Source organism: Sordaria macrospora, chromosome 5 (assembly GCF_033870435.1).
Source record: "Sordaria macrospora chromosome 5, complete sequence".
NCBI lineage: Eukaryota > Fungi > Ascomycota > Sordariomycetes > Sordariales > Sordariaceae > Sordaria > Sordaria macrospora.
The window spans coordinates 2,929,838-2,953,571 of NC_089375.1; the positions used below are offsets into that span (position 1 = coordinate 2,929,838).

The 23,734-nt window shown below is 52.5% G+C and overlaps 5 protein-coding genes across 5 annotated transcripts; 3 read left to right on the forward strand and 2 right to left on the reverse strand.

The window, feature by feature from the left end:
• Positions 1-294: 294 nt before the first annotated feature.
• On the forward strand, positions 295-1,894 carry SMAC4_02384 (uncharacterized protein). The gene is made up of 3 exons (XM_003350664.2): positions 295-905; positions 1,000-1,459; positions 1,565-1,894. The coding sequence occupies exons 1-3, from the start codon at positions 432-434 to the stop codon at positions 1,615-1,617; spliced, it is 987 nt and encodes a 328-aa protein (XP_003350712.1). The 5' UTR covers positions 295-431; the 3' UTR covers positions 1,618-1,894.
• A 76-nt stretch (positions 1,895-1,970) lies between these two features.
• On the forward strand, positions 1,971-7,194 carry SMAC4_02385 (uncharacterized protein). The gene is made up of 6 exons (XM_003350665.2): positions 1,971-2,396; positions 2,469-2,657; positions 2,740-5,505; positions 5,578-6,075; positions 6,142-6,370; positions 6,438-7,194. Exons 1-6 carry the CDS (start codon positions 2,316-2,318, stop codon positions 6,725-6,727), a joined length of 4,053 nt encoding a protein of 1,350 aa, XP_003350713.1. The 5' UTR covers positions 1,971-2,315; the 3' UTR covers positions 6,728-7,194.
• Positions 7,195-13,574: 6,380 nt separating this feature from the next.
• SMAC4_02386 (uncharacterized protein) lies at positions 13,575-18,611 on the forward strand. Its single transcript, XM_003350666.2, has 2 exons — positions 13,575-17,603; positions 17,660-18,611. The coding sequence occupies exons 1-2, from the start codon at positions 14,390-14,392 to the stop codon at positions 18,124-18,126; spliced, it is 3,681 nt and encodes a 1,226-aa protein (XP_003350714.1). The 5' UTR covers positions 13,575-14,389; the 3' UTR covers positions 18,127-18,611.
• Positions 18,612-18,700: 89 nt separating this feature from the next.
• On the reverse strand, positions 18,701-21,506 carry SMAC4_02387 (uncharacterized protein; the record flags this gene model as incomplete). Its single annotated transcript, XM_066089764.1, has 2 exons — positions 18,701-18,951; positions 19,050-21,506. 2 exons carry the CDS (start codon positions 21,504-21,506, stop codon positions 18,877-18,879), a joined length of 2,532 nt encoding a protein of 843 aa, XP_065947241.1. The 3' UTR covers positions 18,701-18,876.
• Positions 21,507-22,077: 571 nt separating this feature from the next.
• SMAC4_12072 (uncharacterized protein) lies at positions 22,078-23,561 on the reverse strand. The gene is made up of 2 exons (XM_024655196.2): positions 23,404-23,561; positions 22,078-23,307 (listed from the first exon to the last, which is right to left on the reverse strand). Exons 1-2 carry the CDS (start codon positions 23,469-23,471, stop codon positions 22,098-22,100), a joined length of 1,278 nt encoding a protein of 425 aa, XP_024511111.1. The 5' UTR covers positions 23,472-23,561; the 3' UTR covers positions 22,078-22,097.
• Positions 23,562-23,734: the final 173 nt, after the last annotated feature.

Here is a 23,734-nt window from a genome sequence, read left to right on the forward strand (position 1 = left end):
TTAACTTCTTAGCTTCTAACTTATTAACATGTTTATAACTTTAAATTTACTAAATTAATTAAGTCAAAGTAAACTAATTATATATTTTGTCAACTCTTTTTCAGTTTAGCCTCTTGCACTTTACTACCTGTCATTTATATTTCGTATCTCAAATCCGATCATGTTAAATAACACCTGTGATGCCTGCAACTACGGAGGTCCATATGCGCCTTCCCTGTGAAATTTGCGATTCAATTGCGAGCGGGACGTCCCGCATTTTGTGCCGGCCGAATTTAGGCGGTGAGAATTCAGAGCTCCGACGCCTTCGCAGCACACTGAGAGTCAGAGAGGTGCAATCATGTCTCCGGTCCCACCTCCACTAACATCCCGCCTTCCGGAGTCAAAGTAAAGATTGACGACTGAAACATAATCAGTCACCTTTCGCACCAACCATGAGTTCGGTGCCACGCTTCGTCGGCCGAAGAGCCGTCGGTACTCAATCCTCCCAATTGGCGGCCTCGTCATGGGCCTGCTTTTCGTGTCGCAGCCAACAACTATTATTCGTCCAGAACCAACAATGGCGCCGGCAACTTTCTACGTCGTCCGATAGCTCCTCTACCCCCCGGGGAAAGACGACGACGACAACGTCACAGCAACAAGCATCGGGCACGAAGAAGCAGCAGCAACAGAGCAGCAGCAGGGCATGGAGATGGTTCTCGACCGAGGGCGCAAGCAGACGCCAGCAGCAGCAGCAGCAACAACAACAACAACAACAACAACAGACTAGGAGAACGGGCGTGTCGCCGGAGATGGAGAAAGTCAGGCTCGAATACAAGAAGAGGAATCAATCGACCATGTACTATGTCATTAGTATTATTCTGGGTACCGTGGCGTTCTCGTATGGCTCGGTGCCTATGTATAAGATGGTATGCTGTGGTTCTTCTTTCTTCTCTCGACCCATTCCGTACCCTACATGTCCACCTAATTGTCCGTCTCTAATACCTTCTCGCAACAAAACAGATCTGCCAAACCACCGGTTGGGGCGGCCAACCCGTCCGCGCCCACGGCGCCGGCGGTTTCGGTTCCGACGCCGACGTCGACCTCGCCGCCAAGCTCGAGCCCGTCACGGACGCCAAGCGCATGCGCGTGACCTTCAACGCCTCGGTGTCGGACGTGTTGCCGTGGAAGTTCGTGCCCCAGCAGCGCGAGGTGCGGGTCTTGCCCGGCGAGACCGCCCTGGCCTTTTATACTGCCACCAACAAGAGCGACAAGGACATTATTGGTGTCGCGACGTACAGCGTCACCCCAGCCCAGGTGGCGCCGTACTTCAGCAAGATCCAGTGCTTCTGCTTTGAGGAGCAGAGGCTGAACGCCGGCGAGACGGTGGATATGCCCGTGTTTTTCTATTTGGATCCGGATTATTTAAATGATTTGAACATGAAGGGGATTGAGACTGTTACGTTGTCTTATACGTTCTTTAGTAAGTTTCTCTCTCCTAGTTTTTACAATGGTCTTTTGGGTTAGGGGATTTGGAGTTTTGGGAAATATGGGACAGAAAGCTAACGGTTGATCCTTTTCTTAACAGAGGCCAAGTATGATGATAACGGCGTACTTAAGGGCGTACCGGGCACTTCTTAGAGGTGATCAATATGCTACTGTGTTGCCTGGGGTATCAAAATCTAGTGTAAGATAGATGTAGAAACTGCGTATGAGGCACGTTTGGCGAATGTGTAAGTGGCGTTTGCGTTTTATTTGGGATAGAGGACGTCAAGTAAACAAATACCCCTGAATGGACCTTTGGCCCCACTGGTGCTTTGCGGTCGGCTGGTAGCGGAAACACACGACCATGCTACGCATTCAGATAAATCCTCTTGTGGCTTTCTGTCTTATACGGGCATGTTCTGGCTATAACTTTACCTTGGAAACGGAAAAGGTATATTCTTTTTAACTTTTTGCATCGTTGCTTTTCATTTCTCTACCTCTAATAGTATGGCCATCCTACCTTTCCCCTGGAGTACCTAACCCCACGTCATAGGGAACCGTGGGCAACCACAAAGGGACTCACAGTGGACATAGCGGACGGGGTAAGGGCTGCCGGCGGCACCTTTAGACCCCGACCCTCCATCACCGCAGCAGCTAGCTAGTAACAACACGCATCACATCACCGGACATCGATCGCATCCATCAACACCACCAATTGCATCGTAAACACGCCACCTGTCTTCAACCGCTCTAGAAATTCCTTTACCTAATACCGGTCAAGTCAAGGCCGCGCATATCGACTGCCCGTCGCAATGTTAGCTAGCAGTAGCAGCATTCCTCGCCGGTAGTTTAGTATGAAAGCTGTCCTGCCCGGAAAGCCAGAATCCCGGCTTCAAGCTCTGGCAACGGGCTACTGGGATTCTCGTCGCATAACTGTGAGATGCACTTTTCTTGTTCCCTGGTTCTAATTTCTGGGCAGCCTTGCTAATCATATTCACCCAAACCAGGCATACATCACCGGCAGCGCCATTGCCATCCTCGGAGAACAAAAGACCATCCTACAGACCATATACGATGACAACGAGGAGCCTCTAGAGGCTATCGCCCTGGATGAGGCCTCGGGCAAGATAGCCGTCTGCACATATAACGCCGTGCGCATATACAAACCGTTCGGTCAGGAGGACGACGCTCTTAGGGTATGTTGTGCGCCTTCGTCGTACGATTCCTGTTGCCGAGCTCAAGATGCGCTAACGCTGATTTGACTTCGTCGCATCACAGTGGGCGTTACAATGTTCCTTCCACGTCGAGCGGGATGATCAGTATGTGGCTGAAGAGAGAACGTCCATCTCTCTCTCCTGGGGCGCATCCGAAGAACTGGTAGTCGCACATTCGCATCTCGAGTTATACCAAACAACGTCATCTACACCTCGATGTCTCTGGCGCAAACGCCTCGCCAACCCCGTTCGGATTGCTAGCGTGTCATATGATTCCGCATATATCGCCTCCGTGGGCCAGTACGACCGCTTGGTGACAGTCTGGCGACGACTCAGCTACGGGTCCGACGATGTGCGCTTCGATTTTCTCTACCTACCGCACCCCCAGGCCGTGACCAACATCCAGTGGCGCCGGCCTCGTCACATTGATCAGACCATCGACAATGTCCTTTACACCTTTTGCACTGATAATAGACTCCGGCTCTGGACAGGCTCGGATGGCCATAGCCACCAACATCTTCAACTCAATGCAGCGGTAGACCTGGCTGTGTCGATACAAGATCGCACACTAGAGGACTCAGCTGTATCTCCCCTCCGCTGGGCTTTCATACTGCATGGTAGAGATCTGTCTGCGGCGACAGAAAAGGCCGTTCAGGAAGCTCCGCCAAAGGAAGATACGACAGCCCTTGAGCACGTCATTGCGGTGGCTAATCGGAGCCCCGAGGTCGTTGTCGTGTTGGATGGTCGAGGCCGTATGTCAGCTTGGGGCCTCGAGAACGTTGGATCAAGGTCACAAAAGTGTAACATCTTCAACGTGGCTCATATCTCTTCACCAGAATTCGACTTTTTGAAGGGCGTCACAACAGACGTGCCTCACGTCGAGGCATACAGTTACTGCAATACTGGGATCCACCTTCGTATCTTGCTACACTTCTTTGACGGCACGGTAGAGGTTTACCGCACCAACGTCGCTTCACTGTTTGACCCAACTCCGCGGACGAAGCGGTTGAGCTTCAGATGCCTGTGGACTGGTCACTCTGCTCCTATCAAGAAGATCGTCCGAAACTATAGCGGTCGGGCCATTGTGTCACGGACAGACTCGGGCCAAAGTATCGTCTGGAAACATGAGCTCAACGATGAGAGGACTAGGCTTTCTCAACAGGCGGTCATCAACCTCGATAGCCATGTCCATCGAATGTGTCTCATCCGTAAAGGTCGATTTGTCCTGTACCTTCGACAACAAACTATCTCCCTCTGGGATTGTCGCAAGACGAATCCTGTGTTGCTATCAGAAATAGACTACGACGTTCCAGGCAAGCCGCTCTGTCTGATCATCCTTCCAAGGCAGCATGTAGAAGACTACACAACCGCTCATGTTGCTACCATAACATCGGAGAAGCAAGGTGTTGTTTGGGAAGTCAAGCTGCCTTTTTATAAGCCACAGGAAAATGTTCCCGCTGTGAACGGCAGTGGGTACCACCAAGAAGGTACAGTTCGAGAGTTCACCAAGTTTGAACTCAAGGATGCTGGTGATTTGGCATATGTCCTTCCCGTGGATCCTGCCGGCTCTTCGCCTGTGGTGTCTGGGTTCCTTGACGTCTTCGCTCGTGATGTCGCCATCTCCTACACACACTCAGGAAGAGTTGATTTCTGGACGGCCAGGGTAGACCAAGAAAAGCAACACGTAGAGTGGCTTTCTACGAGCTCCATGGAGACGGGGCTATCCAGCCCGACACTTGTCAGCGGCAACAGCATAAAAAAGGCAGCCCTAGTCAATTCGACCCGATCAGAACTCACGATTTGGGGTGTTCGGGGCGGCCGTCTTGAGTTCTCACAGGACTTTGAGAACCATAATACCATCCGTGACCTCGACTGGACTTCAACCCCAGATGGCCAGTCTATTCTAGCCGTAGGGTTTCCCTATCGGGTGCTGCTCCTTTCACAGATGCGTTTTGATTACCTCAACAAGGGACCTGCCTGGGCGCCTATCAGGGAAATCAGCACCCGTATCCTCACTCCCCATCCTATCGGCGATTCCACCTGGCTAGGCGATGGACATCTTGTCATCGGTGCTGGCAATCAGTTCTTTGTGTACGACAGACACTTTGATGTGTCAAGTTCACTCATCACGAGCCTGAGACTGCCCCATCGCAAGGGTGGGAAGTGGGATTTGTTCGAGGTAGTGCAGCGATTGAACGGCCCATTACCGGTGTTCCATCCGCAATTCTTGAGTCAGTGTATTCTTTCTGGCAAGATCGCCTTGGTCCATCGGGTTTTGCTGGCTCTCCACAAGACGCTCAAGTTCTGGGTGGAAGGTGAGATGATTGACGATTACCTGGGCCTTTCTCTTGAGGATTTTTGGTCCGGCGAGTATACGGACAACCAGCCACGGAAACAGAGGAACGATCATGGGGACTACTTCTCCGGTGACCGCCGCATGTCGCTCGACGACGGGGACGATGAAGTTTTCAGCGAAGAGGTGGCGATGAAAATTGGCGAGAAACTGACCCAGATTGGCCTGCCGCAGCTTTCGGGCCATGAACAGATTCAACTAGTCGATATTGTGGAATGTGTGGGACTAGTTGAGAAACAAAGGAGGTCACTCGATGAGAATGGCGCCAGGTTCATGCTTTTCTATCGACAACATGCGCTGCGGAAGAGGAGGACAAATGAGAACCATATGTCGTGGAGGGAGATTGCATGGGCATACCATTCGGGTAGTCAGGATATCCTGCTGGACTTCGTTTCAAGACAACACCATGGCCCGATGCTGTGGGAGGATGCCAGGGAAGCCGGTATATTTATGTGGTTGACTGATACTACTGCTGTGGTAAGCTTGTACCCTCGAACATTGACCATCTAGCGCCGCGGAATGCTAACATGCCATTTTCCCCACTACTAGAAAACCCAGTTCGAGATCATCGCTCGTAATGAATACACCAAGAGCGAAATGAAGAACCCGGTAGACTGTAGTTTGTTCTATCTGGCACTCAAGAAGAAAACGGTTCTCCAAGGCTTATGGCGAATGGCTTCTTGGAACCGTGAGCAAGGCGCAACCCAACGGTTCCTGGCCAACAACTTCGATGATCCCAAGTGGCGGACGGCTGCTTTGAAGAATGCCTATGCGCTCATGAGCAAGAGGCGATTTGCGTATGCTGCTGCGTTCTTCTTGTTGGCCGACCATCTACAGGACGCCGTCAATGTCTGCTTGAACCAGCTCAAGGATTTGCAACTAGCCATCGCGATAACGAGGGTATATGAAGGGGACCATGGGCCAGTCTTGCGAAAGCTGCTCGAGGAGGAAGTCCTTACCATTGCGGCGAAGGATGGTAACAGATGGCTCGCTAGTTGGGCGTTCTGGATGTTGCATAGGCGGGATATGGCGGTTAGGGCGTTGATAGTAAGTTACTTTGCTTTTCTTCGAGGCTACGAGAGATTTGTTGTTGGCTAACATACTCAACACTAGACGCCTGTATACACGCTTCTGGAAACACCCGGGTCTTCCGATCTCCAGTCGAAGTCATTCCTAACAGACGACCCAGCGTTGATTGTCCTCTACGCTCAGTTAAGACAGAAAACACTCCAGACGCTCCGCGGGGCATCCAAAGTCACGCCAAAGGTTGAGTGGGAATTTGTTTTACACAATGCTCGACTGTACGATCGCATGGGATGTGATCTACTCGGTCTTGATCTCGGTATGTTTGAACTCCACTCTCCTAATCCTGATTTGTATCCAAAAGAACAAGTGCTAACGTCACAAAGTCCGAAACTGGGAATTCCTCAAACCAGCACCCGCCGTTCCGGCCGAACTTGGAGGCGAGATCAACCCCCTTACACTGCTCAAGCGCAGAAGCTCTTTGGTGGTGGCGGATATGCCTGTCCTCTCACATTCTGTCTCGTCACCAGTGGTTGAAAAAGCGATGTCGTTCCAGGTGCCGGCGGAAATGAAATCGGGACACGGAACACCGTCGACACCGCATAAGCCTAAACCGCCGCCGACGGTGTTCGAGGAGCCTGATGCAAATTCGCTGTTGGATAGCTTTGGGTTTTAGAGTTAGTGTTGTAATCAATCAAAGTACGTGTATACATTTAGGTTGTTGGAGCATACATTAGACCTACCTGTCCGGAATGATCATAAATTTGGGCCTGGCCGATTGACTGACTGACTGACTAGTGAAGTGAAGTGAGGTGAGACCGCGGTATGAAAATGTCGTGGGTGTGAGTAGTGTTTGGGATATAGTGCGGCTAGGCTAGCTTTCCCGTCGAGCGGGATATCCCATGCTTGACCTGCGTCGATTACATACCCTGATGCCGTGCAGATTGCCTGGTTACCTCGTTCTAGCATATGGCGGTCCTGTTACGTACGACGGGAAGTCTGCTAATAGCCATTACAGTGGCGTCGTTAACGGGCGGGTAGATGCTATCGAGGGAGTGAGTGCGTTATCTCGCTCTTGCGGTGAACACGGTGAGCCATTCATCTCTCCTGTGTGTGTGTGTGTGTGTGTGTGTGTGTGTGTGTGTCTTTCTCCCGTCTTCGGGATCTATGTCAAACACTCCGACTACCTCTCTACGAATCCCGGATACGTACTCCAAAGAGACAAGTCCACCACAAACCACCCCTCGAGGACACCGGCATGGCTCTTCGGCGCAACGATCATGCCCTGACCCAATTTATCATCAGGAAACAATCATCCAATGTAGATTTTCCCCACGATATTCCAGGCAGCCAGGAGTGCCGTCCACTTCCCGCCCATTGGATACATCTATGTACTCGGGACGCGGTTCCTGATCCGAACATTCCAATTACAACTGCCAGGAACCTATAATAACCATTACATGCAAAGGGAATTCACAAGCTACACCGCATTACACCACCACAATAATATCCTAGTCGTGAGCAGTTACACCAGACCTTTTCCCGTCGTCAGGGTCTATAAACCCTTACAGGGCTTCTGGGACGGATTGAATTCCTCAACATGAAACCATCACCCGCCGCTTAAGTCCGAACTTGTAACCTACCTTACCTGCCTAGGTACATCTACTCAATGTCAGTATGGTCTGTACTATATTGATTTGTCTCAAGATGTTTACTGATACCCCATTGTCGTTTACGGTCTTGTCCTTTGTTTTCCACAAGTTTTTGTTTTCATTTCTAGGTAACAATGAAAATGCTAGGTAGGTGCGCATAAAATGGTGGTTTTGTTGTTGTTATTGTTGTAATATTGCGTACCTATCCTATCGTATGTGTGTGTGTGTGTGTGTGTGTGTTATATAAACTTGCGCTTTCTGACCGCTCTTGTTTTCTCTACCTATGTATTTGCTACCCTACGTAAATAATATTGAATTACATGTACCGACAGTTTTAAGAGGCTGAACCGGAGTACTATGTAGGTGCAATGCGAAACCTTCCCGGCAGCAAAGCAAAGCAAAGCAAACAAACATACCTATGTACTGTATGTATGTCGAAAGCCAACTCAACTCAGCTCAGTCCAGTTTCAGCCTCAGCCTCAGCTTTACTAACGTCTGTTGTTAATCTTCTTCCCCTTCCCTTTCAGCCAAAAAGCTGAATACCTCGAATACATACCTAGGTATGGAACGCAACAAGACAATGGAAGTGAGGCAGTGTACAATACAGCCTCAAATTGAACTTGTCAACAGCTTCGCTTTAATACCGTAATGGGACATGGAAAGAAAAAGAAAAAGGGTAGATGATATGGAATTAACCGAAGACGATTTCCGTCTCACACCGGCTTTAACTGAGTGATCTTGGTTTTTTGGGAAATCAAGACACTGTTCCCTTCCCGTCACCCAGAGTAAGAGAGACACAAACCAAGATGAGTGCAAGCTCGGGCCCGTCGGCCGCACGGCTATGCAATAGCAATTTGCTTTCTATAGGTAGGTAAGTTGAGACAACCTTATAGTACGTCGATCATAAGCTTATTTATGCTATATTTACTTTCTACGTTCGACCTGTATGTATGTATTTTGTACCTTGTTCTTCCTTTTCTCCATATGCGGAGTATTTGTTCCTCATTAAAGATGTTGATGATGGGGTTTGCGGTTAAGATGAGTTTTCGGTATCTTCCGTTCCCATATTTCTTTTGTTTTCATCATCATCTCGATAGCCTTACTTTGGTGAGGGTGAGGAAAAGGGAGCACAATCCTTATTTTCATTGCTTTCGTGCCCACTTACACAACTCTCGGCCCTCTTATTTTCGAAGTTGTACCTGCTTCATGCTCAAGAATTTCTTGTGTATCGTAACATCTCTGTTGTTTCACTCTCTTCCCCCCCCCCCCCCCCCCCCCCTTCCGCCCGTTGTTCCCGAACAAAAACGTTTTACGGCAAGGGATCCTCCTGGTTAGGGTAAGGGGGGATTGTGCTACGGAAGCACATGCTGGGGCAATGGAAGCAAGGCAAGGCAAGGCTTGGTATTTTGGGTGCCGCAGAAAAGTAGTTGTGCTAGGTAGAACCGTTGAAAATGATGGGAGGATATACGCAGTGGAGAGAGATATGTTTCCTCCGCCGGGACGCATGCTCCCAGAATTCAATGGACGTATATCGGTAATCTGATGGTCACATAACTTCGTCTTTGTGTCTGATTTGTATGGTACTGCCCCGTTTAGTATACAGGTACAGTATCGAGTAGTAACTTTGTCCTGGGATATGTGAGTTCCTGAAAGGTGTAATGAACCGTAATCTTGATAAGGGAGGGAATGTTCGGCGAGTCAAGCGAATTGAGCCGATCGATCTCGATACTTGCTCCTTGACGAGGGTCAGTGTGCCTTGATACTTTGAGGGTGATCTGTGTAACATGGGGCCCATTTCGGTATAGAGATGGAGGACGGCGACCAGGTTATCTTCAGCTGATGACGCTATTCCCGGAACAACTGACATGGGGCCGTGATATATATCCATATTCCATCCCCACAAAGAAGCAGCACGAAGGACATCACGAGCCTCGTGAAGCACCTTGGTGGCCAGTCAAGTGTGGTCCGGTTTTCGGTTGACGGGACTCCAGAAAATATCAAGGTTGCATCCGATTGTCTTGGTATCGCTCATGAGCGAAGCATACAGAAGCCCTTGGGCTTGGGCGAAGAATTCTGCTAACCTCCATACAGTATGTACTTCGGCTGGATGAGTGGCCTCTGTGTTGTGGAAGTTGGAAAGTCTTGTTCTCTCTTTCGATGTATGGAAGGCAATCAGTACCTAGAACGGTAGCACATGCATGACAGGTCTTCAACCTGCGACACGGCCTTTTCGGCTAGATGTTCAGATGTTACGGTGGATGAGCCGCCGAGTCTCCGATTAGCCTCTTGAAGGAAAAAGGGTATGGGAAGCCCGACGGGTAGTAGAAGAAGTTTGCCTGAGGAGCCGGGTGGGCGTTTCATGGAATGGCCATCGCCAGCCATGGCCGAAGCCGAACGAACTGATGCTGTTGGGCTGCGACCTCATGTACCTATGATGATGATGAATTCCCACACAGTACACGGCTCTTCTCATCCGCACCTGGCTCGTTGCTGGTGTTGGGTAATTGCTCGATGCTAGTAGGTACAGTAGCAGGCTGTATGGAAAACCACGAGACATCATTCTGTCAGCAACTTGGTTCAAAGACACCGATCTGGAGACCAGGAAGTCGACCGGCCAGAAGAAGAGACGGGACAGAGAGAGAGGCTCAATCGAGCCCCTGCATCGTGACTGGACGGGTCTGGTTCCCCACCAGGAGAATTAACCCCTGACTGCCCTTCAAGGGACTCATTCCCCCCCCCCCCCCCAAATGACCGGCCGGCTTGCAAGCCATTCCCAAAAGGAACAGGAAAGGGGGGCCGGTTGAGGGCCGTTCATTTGGGGATGGTGGAGAATGATGGGTCCATCCGATCCATTTTCTGAGGAGAGAAGCCTCCCGTCGATAGCTTGCGCCTATTTCAGGTTCTAATTCTCCAGACCGACGAGCAAGCGGCGGGCAGCGGCCGTTCCAGGCTTTTGTCTCGATGAGGCATCATCCCTCCAACAGTTCTGGGGATTGCATTCCGTTCAAGTTGGGTTTAATGAGTGGCCATGAGCGTTCGAAAGCGACGTGACTTGCAGAGAGAGAGGCACGACAGGATTCGGGCGTCATTCTGGGTGCCATGTGGCAGACAGCTTTGGTTAACTTGCTGGCCAGAAATCGGCTTCTTGGGCCCTTTGGTCCTACCTTGCACCGCAGTATCGACGCGTGCTTCAGATAGGAAGATGGATCGTATCAAATCAATACCGACCTCTAGTGGAAGGAAGGGGTGGCGCCTGTCGCTTAATCGTGAAGGAGAGAAGATGTCGCCATGAGGCACAGCACAGGCACGACATTATCACCTGCTTGGTGGACTGTAGGTATGGACCGATTCGGGCACGCTTTGGGGCCTGGTCTACCTCACCAAGGCCCAGGAACGGAGATTCCGTATGTAACTGCGTTGCTTCTCAGGACCAGCCAACCCGTCGAGCCGTGGTCGGGTTCCTAGCGAAGGAGGTGACATGCACCTTTTGATCGATCTCTTTTTCTCGTTTGACACTCCAGCGACAGAGGAGAGAAACAAAGAAAGAGATGACTGGTGGACAACCTCCATGGGAGTAGAGTAGCGGAAGACGGAAGGTGGAAAACGGGACAAGCGATTGATTGATCGATCGACGAGCTCCCTTCGTTTATCCTCGCCTACCCATTTAGCAGCTGGTTGGTGCTGTCTTGCCTGCTTGCCTGTCTTTTGGACCTGCAGCGATCGACAAGAGTATTTCTGCTTTTTGCCGTTACCGTGGTTGATCATGGTTCGTAAAGCGGAGGACCCTGACACTCTGTGGAAAGTCCCCCGAGTCCCTCTTGTTCTAGCAGTCTTGTCCAGGAACGGGCCGAGAGAGGAGAACACCTAAGAACGCGCCAGTGTCTTTGTGTGGAAATTACCAATTGTTATTTGCACCTGTGTTTTTCTCTTAAAATAGCCCGAATTCTAGGTCAGTCTGACGTCTTGACTTGGGACAAAGAGTGGTGGTGGTGACGACGACGGCGGCGGGAGTCGGGGTTCAGTTATGGGACCTCTACCTAGCTCCAGGGACCAGAAACCCTCTGCTGGAGCTACGGGACAGGGGAAATCAGCTCACTTGTAAAAATACAGCCCAATTTCACCTAGCGTCATTTGCATTATTTTGAGGAGTAAAAAGGGTTTGCTCCACGGACTCACACACGGGGCAAAAGCCCCCAGATAGATCCGCCCAAACATCTCACAAAGCTACAGAGGTCTTCCCCGTCGTCTCTTCCATTTCCTCCAGGGGTGGTTCCGCATGTTTGCGGCTGGCCATGTCGGCGCAGTCTTGTTGCAATTTTGGGTGTGTTGGTGGTTAATCTGAAGGTCAATCTGGATATTCCCGCCCTGTTGGATTGGGATGGATAGAATGGCACCTCCCATGGAGATAACAGCCCGACCTGAGGTGATTTGGGTGAATGAGCCTCACGAACCAGACTCTGGATGGCGGCGGGACGGGAGCAACTCCAGCAGATATTGTTGAACCAGAACAAGTTGAATGAGCCGTGCCTGAATGTGGTACACCCAGTACCGTACCTGAATCCCCTCGTCCAGTCAGGGCCCGGCGACAGGTGCACATGCGCGGCGGCGGGGACTTGCCCAAGCACTGTCTGTTGAAAAGAAAGAGCGCCGTCGACCTTACGTTATTAGGTACCCATTAAAGACGGGCTAGCGATGCAGGGGAACCACCACCCCGGTCACGCCTCCTGCACCTTCTCGCGACCTTGCAACGGCCCCCTGTAGAGAGAAGCTCGGGTGTTGCAAGGGTGAGCTATTGGATCTCTTTTGATAAAAACCGAAAGAAAACCACAAGCATTGATACACTCACCATCCACCGATACGAAGAAGGCTTCATAGTAGGTATGTTGGGGAATGGAGAGTCCAGTTGAGCGAGTTTTTTTGGTGGGTTGAGGGACAGGACATGAGGGTTCCTGTTTCCTTTTTTTTTATGTTATCTCTACATAGAGCTAGATACGGGGAGGTACGGTAAGTATAGTAAAGCTTGTACACTAGAAGATATCTAGGTACCTTTGAATTGTCGATGGGGGAACCTGGCCGCCGGTCCTTATCATGAACTTTTTTGGGTCATTCGTCCTCCACATGCCTTGGGATCTGGAGCCCATATCCCAATTTTGCTAGGTAGTCTGTTTTTTTCCCTCTGTTTCTCTATCCAAACATCCAATCCTCCATCTGTCCCCCATATGTCTGTTTCTCTGCTGAAGCATTCGCCGATTGCGCAATACTGTACATTCTTGGATAATCTCTGAATGCCGTATTTGTCCATACAATCCCGTATATAGGTATCTTACACCCCAACCATCCTTACCGTATTGCCGTCTTGGCCCCTTTGCTCAAGAGTGATATAACCTAACTGAGCGGATCGGCGCATTTGTTGCCTAGTTTCCTCCACCTTCCATTTTGACCTATCCATAGCGCCCTTTTTCCTCTCTCGCATCTGCCAGCCCGCCTGTCCGAGGAAAACCTAACCGGCAAAGATCGAGGGCCATCGCAATCATTTCACTTTGAGTAGTGTAGGTAGGTCTTAAATATTGTTAGTAGAGTAGCGGACAGAAAAGACCTCTGACAGCCCCTGGTTCTTACAGTACATGACACTAAACGGGAACCCCAAGAGGTCCCAAACTCGACCGCCCAGAAACGCCAGCGGCCCCGGTCCACACTTCCTGTGTTAGCGCACCCCTGGACTTTTGGAGACCCGTCCCCCGACCCCGTCCCGTTCTCTACCCCGTCAATCCGTCCCCGACCACAAACCTCACAAGCACGCGCTGCGAGCCCGCTGTCCGTGTGTTGAGGTACCCTTCCAAGCAGTCCCTGACCGACGTCCATCTTCCACTTCTCGCATCCCATCCACGCCAATCCCGTCCCATCTACCATTGACATTCCACGGCACCACTTCCGTCCTCCCGTCTATCAATCCAATTCCAAGCAGTCCATCCTCCTGCTTGCCCACCACCAGCAACTGCTCCTCGGACTCGACTCACTCTCTGGAGACATCATCCACCCATCATCATCACACGAACGGGACTGGACCTTGAACACACTCGCAGTAGGGCCGTTACCTGTCCGCTACCAAAGCAGCTTTGCAAACCACCCGCTACTGCACTCCAGCTGCACCTCGACTGCACCCGACCTGCACCAAACACCGCCTACATCTGCCGCCGTCGTCTTGGTATCGGCACTGACTGCAGTCAACTGCTGCTCCTCCTCGACTTCGCAAACCTCAATCATCCACACCGGTCCAAGACTCGACGAAACTCCCAAGAGACTGAGCGGGGCCCCTGTTGAGCTAGCCATCCTGCCGTTTACTCTCTTGTTGCTCTTGCTCGCCCACCATTGTTCTCTGCATTTACCGATTCAGTTTCCTTACAAGAGGGTTTCCTTCCAGCGCGCCTCCTTAGTTTTCCATCCAAGCACCCGTCCGATCCCTCTGAGAGACGAAAGCCCACGGGCGAATCCCAAGCGCGATACACACAAACCGTGACAAAACACCCACGGCCGCCTATTACCCGACGAATCGAGCCTGGAGGGGCAATTCACGACCTTGCCTCGGCAAAACATTCACCGATTTTTGGAGGACCGGAGAGGATCAAACACCATACACACAAAGAGGGGGATATCACAGCTCGGTTCGCCGGTCAAATTGATATGTCATGGATAACTCGTCTACGCCCCTCGCCGACTACTTCTGGATCGCCGGCATAGAAACAATCACCTACGATGACGACAGACAGGAAGAGAACCTCAGCGCTTCGCTGGACACACTAGAAGACACCATTATTGAAGATGGAGAGGGAGAGACAGAAGGAGAGGGTGAGCTAGGTGACGCGTCGGGCATTTCCTCTCCACGCGCCGGTGGCCATCCCCGCCATTCTCGCCAGAACTCGGGGAACCGCTTGTCGGCACTCTCCAAGCTCTCCTTCAACCCGTCGCTGTCAAGCGATAATGACATCGAAGGTAACACCAGAAGTAACAGAAGCAGCGCGACTATCCGACCCATGCCCCTCCCCAACTTCGGGAACGGTGCCGGCAATGGTAACTCCAACAACACGTCCAACGGAAATGCCGCCAATTCCAACAACACCAACGGTGCCAGTGCCAATGGCGTCAGTGGCACCAATGGAAACAACAAACCCTCGCCCGCCGCGTCCCCGAACCCGAACCAAATACCCATGTTCGATGCCCTCGGCCAGATCCCGATCCAAGACGGCTTTCTTTCCGACCTCGACTTCGACAAGGCCCTCCTCAAGTTCGCCGCTGAGAGGGAAAACTTCCTTGACGATCTTACCTTCAGCGCTGGCGCTAAGCTCCAGTCGAGGCCACCCATGGTGAACCCTAGAACCGAGAAGCTGAAAGTGGACGACGACCAGAGCGGCCGAAAGAGCCCCCTTAAGAGCATCCGTGGAAGCATCCGCCGCAAGATTAGTTTTAGGGACATGAGCAGTGCCAGGAAGCAGCCCATGACTCCCAGAGCAGGTACTAAGCCCACCGAATCAACCCCCCGTGTCATCCCCAACCCGTATCGGGCCTATACTCACCCACCCTTACCCTCAGCCTCCATTCGGACAGCAAAGCGCCTAAGCAACTATAACTCGGTCATCCCGCCCCCGGAACCCCTGAACGCAGACCCGGACATGCACCCGCTTAAGAGGCGGTTCGAACCGGTCTTACTGGACAGGTACCCTTCGCGCGATGCCACCGTGGACGAATTGTCCAGGAGAGGCCGATTCCCGGACTATGTGCCCATGTTTGCCTTCCCCAACGACATCCAGATTGTTTCCTCCGACGACCGCCCCCGCTCGACATGGCACGGCTTTACCATGACCTCGGATGACAACTCCAAGATCTATGGAATCTGCATAATCGTGTGGACCGCGCTGGACGCCGAGACGGCGGAGAATGTCGAAAAGAGATGCGAACAATGGCGGCAGAGGCATATGAGCAATGAGGAGCGGGAGTTGGCCGCAAGCTTGGGCATCCGTTTGGCAGCGGAGCGTGCTCATTTGTCACAGTTGCTGTCACAGCTGCCGTCGATTCCTTCGGGATCTGCTGCTAGGGAGTCGCTGGATGAGCAAATCAGCTCGGTCGAGGAGAAGATCAGCCTGATGACGGAGATGCTGAGGCCGCTCAGGCACGGAGCCGCGTCCAAGATTGACGGCCTCACGGCTGGCGAGACCGGTCTTTGGGTACCGAGGGCTTACGGAATCCTTGGCAGGGATCCATCCAAGATGACGTTCTGGAAAGAATGGCTCCGAGCTGTCACCGTACCCATGACGGACGGGGCCATTTTGAGGGTTCCTCCAAGCTCTCCCAAGATTGGGCGGTGGCAGCCCCTTGAACGCTACGTTGTTAACCTGTGCACCGAGGCATTCAGCCCCCTCAGTTCGCTCACCCAAGTCGAGCTGGGCGTACGCGAATTGCGGCTTTATGCCCGCAAGGAGGCTGCCAATGAATTACCAGGATCGCGCAACATCGACATCTATGCCCTGTTCAGATGCTTGTCACTGGAGAACATTGTGCTCTTGTTCGAGTATGCCATGTCCGAGTCGCGAATCATCTTCCTATCATCCCACACAGGCATGTTGCACCTCGCTTGTCACGCCTTGGCGAACCTGCTGTATCCCCTGAAATGGGCCAGCATCTTCATTCCTGTGTTACCCGCTCGGCTGATATCAGCCCTCGAAGCCCCGTGCCCCTACATTGTCGGCATTGAGCGGCGGTACGAGAACATTCAACTACCGGACGACGACTATGTGCTTGTGGATCTTGACAAAGACATCATCGATGCCACGGCACAGGCCGTCCCGCTCCCGCGCCAACACAGGCGCAAGCTCATGTCTCTGCTGCAAATCGCGGCTCCTCACAAGCTGCGGTACGGTGTGGCAACCGGTCCGCCACCTTACGCGATCGAGGCTTTCCCCTATGATGCATTTTCCGCGGAAAACGAGGCGCTATTCAACCCAACAGCAAAGGCGAGCACTCTGGGCAAATGGGTGACACAGAATTCATCCACGTTTGCCGAACCAGACCCGCCAAACAGCATGCGCACCCCCCTATTCAACGCATTCTCGCAGGCGAGACCAGACTCTGGGCACGGTCGTCCCACAACCTCAAAGTCAGGTAAGGGGAGCCCGCCCTCGTCTGTATCGCCTGTCTCGATGCATTTCCCGCCGTTGCCTACAACACCCGTGTCGCGTAGCGACTCTGGGTTCGCTGTTGCGGCAACCTTGAGAGAAAAGCGCTCGGGACACTTTGATGAGAAGTCCAGACGTAGTTCGTCTTTTGGTATGGATAAGAACGGACCGCCTCACCCACCACTCCACAGGCCCAGTCTGCCTTTCTTGATCGGGCACGCGCAGAACCTTTCGATATCGTCCATCTCGATCGATTCACAATCCTCATTCGGAGCGTATGCCCCCTCGACCTATGCGCAGTCAACCATTGCTGCGTCTACCATTATGCCCAACATGATGGTCCAGCCTGTCAAGAACACGGAGAACACAGTTTGGGTTGAGGGTCACTGCTTCAACTGGACTCCTAGCGAGAAGGATTCCTTCTGCACCATCTGCGATGATCGGTCGGAGGGTAACGGCCTCTACAAGTGCAGTGGCTGCAACTGTCTTGCCCATAACCATTGTCTCGGTTTTGCTTCGTTGGTGTGCCCGTCAGCTTTCCACCCGGATCGTGTTAGAGCCGCATTCATCCGTTGCATGGCAAGCTTGCTTTACACTTATAGAAAGCACCTTGGACGACCTAGTAAGGAACAGAAGGCGAATGGTCAGCATTATGCCTTTGATATGGATGGGTTCATCAGGAGTCTGCCCTACGATCAACAGGATTATGCGACCATGCTGAGGGATACACAAGGTATGTTCCACTATCTCTGCTGTTACCATGTGATCTGATAACTGACCGGTCTGTAGCGTTTAACGAATTCGTTCACGAACGCGAGAGAATACCCCCATCTGACCCCGCCATCCGGCTATTCGACGAAGTCATCCTGGCCAAGAAGGCCCGCGGTCGTCCCGCCTTTTCTCAAGGTCTCTCCCGTCTTTCCACCATCCGTGCCTCTCACGGCGTCTCCGCTTTTGGGCCGAGCAGCGCGAGCGCAGCAAGACAGAATAAGAATCCGGGGTACCTGAACGACGCGTCGGACCACATTTGGCGGACCGCCTCGGTACCAGTGCCCTCCTCGACCAAGTTCAACGACGGAGACAACTACAGGTCCATCGTCACCCGCGTACCGGCCAGGCTGGATCCCACATTGATGAAGGAACCAAGGGCAATACAAGGGGTGCCCAGGCCTGAGCAAGGGCGGGTGAGGGGGCTGATCAGGAAGCAAGTGGCCAGCATGCTTGGACCGCCTGCAGATTTCAAGGTTCCACAATAGATCAGACCAGACAAGCAGCACTGGAGGCAGCATAGCATATACGGCGCTTTTTGTATGGGCTGAATTGTGTCAAAGAAACTCGTAGTAACTGTATAAGTTGTAATTTGCGTTGCGGTTGTGGATGGTGGTGGTCTGGCGCGGGAAAGAAGCTGTTGATAATAATTATGTATTTCTTTTTGGTTTTGCCATTCTGGCTGTGGAAGAGTAGCAAAAGCGGGTGCGGTTGGGAAGCTGGGGTTAGGATGAAGGTGGGAACATAGGGACGGTGGCATAAGGGATTGATATTGAATTGTGTGTTCATTTTTGCCTGGGAGAAACACACATACAACACATCACACATTTGCGTCTATGGATTGGTTATCATACTTACTCACACGCTTCCGCACATAGCATCCACAACAAAGAATACAGAGAGACACACAGAGAGAGAGTATAAAGGTGATATGGCCTTGTCCTTGACGGCTATAGAGAAGGCATGCACGGGTGGTAGGTTGGGAGAGAGATGGAAGAAAAGCAAAGGACGGGGAGATTGTACATTGGTGTAAGGAGACCAGAGAAATAAATGTTGCATATACCGTGAGAATCATACAAAATAAACTTTCGATACAAATAAATACCATACATAACAACGGGTATAAAGGCGCGATGCTGTTTTTCATAAAGATCATGCTCGCCATAACAATCATTGCTTTCCCATATCCGCCGAGCCCAGAACTAGCAAATAAATAAATCAACTTTATTTCCCCCAACCTAAAGATGAGGAACACCAGCACTCTGCATGATCAAGTTCACAATACTCAGGAAACCCTCGCCGAGGATGAAGCCCTAGAAAAAAGAAGTAAAAACTTGTTAGCAACCGGTCTCTTCCAGTCACCTAAGAGTAAGTAAGAAACGAAACAGAAAAGAAAGAAAAAAAAACTTACCGAAGCCAAAACAATCAACGGCGTATCCTGCCACCCCATCACGCCCTTCCACCACCACCCCAGCAACCCGCCAATCGTCCTCGCAATCGTAAAACTAGGCACATTGTACATACCCACCGCCACCGCGATTCCTCCAGGTATCAGGGCCTGCCACTTCTTACCCTTCTCGCCACCGAGTTTATCAACGATAACGATCCTTGCAGCCGTAGTGACAGCGAACAGCGCCGCAGAACCGATCGCCCACTCCTTCGCCATGGGCGGCAGACCTTCGCCAGTTACTAAACGAGCGGTGAAGATCCACACGTAGCCCGTGGGAACCTGGAATAACGGACCGGGGATGGTATAGACAACCGTGTAGAGCTTGTAGATGAAAGCGCTGACGACGGCGCCGACGGTGGCGCCGATGACTTGCCCGTAGAACTGGGCTTTGGGGGCGGCGCCGAGGAGGTGGCCTGTTTTGAGGTCTTGCATGAGGTCACCGGCTTGGAGGGCGCCCGCCTCGGAAACAGCTCCAGCAACGAGATTGATCAGGACGCTGTTCTTGTTTGACTGCGGGATGATGAACGCGAAGAATAGCTGTGCCAGCTTGCTGATGCCCGACACCGGGTTCAGATCGGTCTCGCCCAACGCCCGGACGCCCATGATGCTCAGCACCAGCGCCATGAACACGGCCGTGACGGTGGCGTAAAGGGGCACGAGGTTGCCAAACACAAAGTGGATGCAGCCGATGCAGAAGACGATGGAAAGCACCAACCCGATGGCGACGGTCTTGTCGCTGACTTGCTGGTCGGGCGGGGCGTCATCGTATTCCTCATCCTTTTCTTCTTCGAGATCTTCCTCGTGGATGAGGTTCAGGCCTGAAGAGTGTCGTTGTCTCAAACCACTGTACCCGCTGTTTAGGTGGGTGTACTCCTCGTTGTCGTTGTCGTCATCGTCGGAGTTCGAAGCCTCGCTGATATCGGAAAGTCGTCTCCCTAACCTTGGTCTCGTCGGCCCTCCGGTGCTGATGGCCCTATAACCCGACCTCGCCACTGGTCTTCTCGTCTTATCGCCCCGGCCCAAAGCCTCCTTCGCCTTTTGCACGATGCCCCGTCCTTGAATCACAGCCCACCTAACCGCCTGTCTCACGCCCTGGACTCGCACTACCGACCGCCCAGCCAGCCACCCCAAACTGACTACGGAGTCAGCCAGCATGATGGCCAAGCTGACCCAGACAATCCACCCTTTGCTTCCCTTTTCCCAGTCATCCACATCGCCCGGCGCCCAGCCCCGGTTCTTCGCCAGCGGTGAGAGCACGCCCCATCCGATCACGGCCCCCAAAAGCATGTGCAGCGTCGTGGCGGGACCCATGATGATGCCCTGTCCGACATAGGCCAAGCTGGGGTTGAGCGTCCACAGCCAGGTCGTGGCGAGGTAGCTGCCGAAGATGGGAATGGACCTGAGAGCCGGGACGAAGTACGTCGACAAGGTGAAAATGCCCGAGACAAGGAAGCAGACCAGCAGCAAGTTCAGATTCCGTTTCCACGAAGCCGAGTGAGGTTCCGCCGCCTCCACCTCTTCCCTCCCCGTGTTGTTGTCGTTGTTGTTGTCACCCGACCCCGAAACAGCAACAACAGCGCTGCCTGACTCCTCCTGCGCCGCCAAGCTTGCAAAAGTCGCCGGATCCTCATGGCTCTCGCTCTCGCTCACCTTCTGCCTCGTCTTGCCATGCAACACCGATATCAACACCGCGGTGCTGAACCCACTGGGAAACTTGAGCTGCTCGCGAATAATCACCTGTCTCCTGAGGGGGACCCCAAACACCACCCCGAAATAACACAATCCCAACCCCCAAATCACCAACTGCCCCAATCCCAAATCCAGCCCTCCCTTCCCGTTACTACCCCCTCCGGACTCCTCGTCCCTTAGCAAAAATTGCATCGCCGGAATAACCCCCACGAAACCGCACCCCAAAGGCATGATAGCCATCGACCCCGCCACCGTCTGGACCAAAACATTCTCCACGGGGCTAAATGGGAATTTGAGGCGTTGCGTCAAAAGTCTAAAAACGCCGAACCCCATCAGAGACGCCGGCATGCTCATGATGCTCACCCATCCCGTCTGCAAGCCGAAGTACATATTGGAGAAGCAGATGATGAGGCCGACGCCCAGGCCGACGAGGACGCCGCGGAGGGTGAAGGATTTGCCTTCTATGAGGGGGCGGGATGGGGAGTGAGGGGAGAGGGAAGGGCCTGAGGAGGATGTGTTTGTTAACGAGGAAGGAGATGGAGATGGAGAGAATGAGGGGGTCAGGGGGGGATTATCCGTGTTGGTGTCCGTGGGCTCGGAGGAGGTGGATGGTGGTGCGGCCGGACCTGGACCCGGACCCGGAGCGGGGGACGGAGACAGTAGCGGGTCGCGGGGGCCCGCTGTTGCCGTTGACGCCGCCGCAGCCGCCGTGCGCGACCGTTGCGCCATTGCTGGGTAATTGTGCTGCTCGTTCAGAGCCCAGTAACTATTGTTATTCGAGGGCTAGTTTTGGTTAACAAAGGGAATGTAGAATGATGGTCGTTGGCTGTGTTGTAAAAGTGAGTGAGCGAGCGAGCGGCTGAGTTGCCGCAGTCGTGTGTTGTTGTGAGGAGGAAGGGGAGCCCAGAGAGCAAACAAAGTCAAGTCAAGTCAAGTCGAGTCAAGTCAAGTCAGACAGGCTTGAATAATGCACTAACAGATGACGTGCAATACTACCTGACAAATCAATGGATCCGGCACATCCAAGCCGTTAAAGTTGTCAAGGTAATTCACGGTTTATCAATTATTTATCATATCGAGTCACTCATAAGCACTGCAGCCCACGAGCTATAGAACCCCGCACTTTATACTTACCTTGGGCTAGTTGGACGTTGTTTCTTTTATCTTCAGGTCACATCCGAATATTGGGGTGATATCTTTCAGGGTTAGGGTCATGGGTTAGTGTTCAATACACGTACTGGAGTTCTTAACACCAACAAGCTGAGTGTGGAATTTATATACTGACTTCCTCAAAACCGGCCAGCTAGTCAATCGCTGTTATCATCGAGGCTTAAGATGCTTAGTCCCCAGTTTCAACGTCAACAACGACCCCCTGTTACCCATCTCCGTCCTCCACGCCAGCGCCATGACACCAAACTCTATCCTTCCATCCTTCTCCTCAACCTCAGCCGCGTCTTCTTCCCCGTTTTTCTCCTCAATGATAAAGCACAACTGCTCCGACTCCCCAGGGTGCAAAAACGGTCGTCTAGGAGGCCCTTGGCCTTGACCTTGGCCTTGTTGAGATATCCGATTCCCTTCCTCCCCGGTGGTTGTTGCCCCTATCCCCGCCCAATTACAATCCCTCCACTTCAGTCCCCTCTGCACCTCCGCCAGCTTGACCTTCTCCAGCAGTATCGCGTCCTCAGAGCAATTTTCTAGCTGTGCTTCCAGCACCCATCTCCTCCTTTTTGTCTTGCCAGGCAAAGAAGGCAAGGGCCCGGCTTTCGTCCTAACGATCAGCGACGGCTTGCAGATGAACTGGTACATCTTCCGAAACGCTCTCGTGCGCCCGCTGGTCTCGGTGGCCTCGTAGTACGACACTGTAACCCCCAAAACGTGGGTCCCTTCCTCCTTCAGACCGAAGTTGAGGATCTTTTGGAGGGTGGTGTAGGATGGGAGGAGATCGAGGGTCGCTACTGTTTCTGTTTCCGTTGGTGTTGTCTCTGTTGTGTTATTGTTGTCTTCGTTTCCCGCGTTACTGATGGCGACGTTGTCGTTATCCATGTTCGATGACCCGGCATTATCATCGCCCGCCGTATCAACCAGGACTAGCTTGGTAGATTGTCCCGAAGGAGTTTGCATTTCGGCCTCGATCTTGACGTCGCGGATCGTCTTCTTGACACCATTGGTGACGCTCTCTCCGATTGGCGGGGCATTGTGGTTTGCGCATAGAGTGCAGCTGAAGGTTTCGCCTACGTAGGCAGAGCCGAACGAGGGTGGAAGGTTGACGATGGGAGAAAGGATGAAGGGCTCGGTGTTGTAGTATCCATCTCTTGTCCTTTCACCGCCCCCGCTTTCAGCTCCTTGGCTACCTTCTTCATATTTCTTGATCGGACTGAGCGGGCTGTACGCGAGCGATGCCGGTAGAGGTGGTAGATGGCGAGGTTGTAGAAGGACCGCCGGCGCGGGGCCGGCTACAGGAGAGGTCAAGGATTGCGGAATCACTGGAGGCTGGAGTGGAAACTGCGGCACCAGTGAGGGTCGGGATAATCTTGAAGTTGAAGATCGAATGAATTAGCTACTCGAAGAGAAGAGACCTGGAAATGATGCGACGGTATCAGATCATCAGGCAACGAACTGAACCTACCTCAACACTTTGAGCGACACTGAATGCGGCTCCTTGACCTCATGCGAAGTAAATCGTTGGTGGCTCATATTCTCTCCAAAACAGATATTACCACCAGCTTCTTAGCCGTTCGACTAGAGGTATTATGCAATAGTGAAGTTATTCTGAAGTAGTTTTGAAGAGATGAAGTCTGGAACTCCCGCTCGTGTCCCGTTTGGGGAACGTGAAGTCGTGAATGGACGTAATGCCAAGCCGAAGCTACGGGCGGGTGTGGGCCACGCATGAGCTTGAGTGGAGATCAAATGCGGGCGGCAGGGAGACCTGACTGTGAATTTCAGGGGCCGTTCCGTTC

Bases quoted from the DNA above. Each gene is read 5' to 3' on its own strand.
- SMAC4_02384 (XM_003350664.2), top strand. From the start codon at position 432: ATGAGTTCGGTGCCACGCTTCGTCGGCCGAAGAGCCGTCGGTACTCAA. The intron at 906-999 runs GTATGCTGTGGT...GCAACAAAACAG, and splicing joins CGGTGCCTATGTATAAGATG to ATCTGCCAAACCACCGGTTG. The intron at 1,460-1,564 runs GTAAGTTTCTCT...TTTTCTTAACAG, and splicing joins GTTGTCTTATACGTTCTTTA to AGGCCAAGTATGATGATAAC.
- SMAC4_02385 (XM_003350665.2), top strand. From the start codon at position 2,316: ATGAAAGCTGTCCTGCCCGGAAAGCCAGAATCCCGGCTTCAAGCTCTG. The intron at 6,076-6,141 runs GTAAGTTACTTT...ACTCAACACTAG, and splicing joins TGGCGGTTAGGGCGTTGATA to ACGCCTGTATACACGCTTCT. The intron at 6,371-6,437 runs GTATGTTTGAAC...AACGTCACAAAG, and splicing joins TCTACTCGGTCTTGATCTCG to TCCGAAACTGGGAATTCCTC.
- SMAC4_02386 (XM_003350666.2), top strand. From the start codon at position 14,390: ATGGATAACTCGTCTACGCCCCTCGCCGACTACTTCTGGATCGCCGGC. The intron at 17,604-17,659 runs GTATGTTCCACT...ACCGGTCTGTAG, and splicing joins CATGCTGAGGGATACACAAG to CGTTTAACGAATTCGTTCAC.
- SMAC4_12072 (XM_024655196.2), bottom strand. From the start codon at position 23,471: ATGAGCCACCAACGATTTACTTCGCATGAGGTCAAGGAGCCGCATTCA. The intron at 23,308-23,403 runs GTAGGTTCAGTT...TTCAACTTCAAG, and splicing joins GTGTCGCTCAAAGTGTTGAG to ATTATCCCGACCCTCACTGG.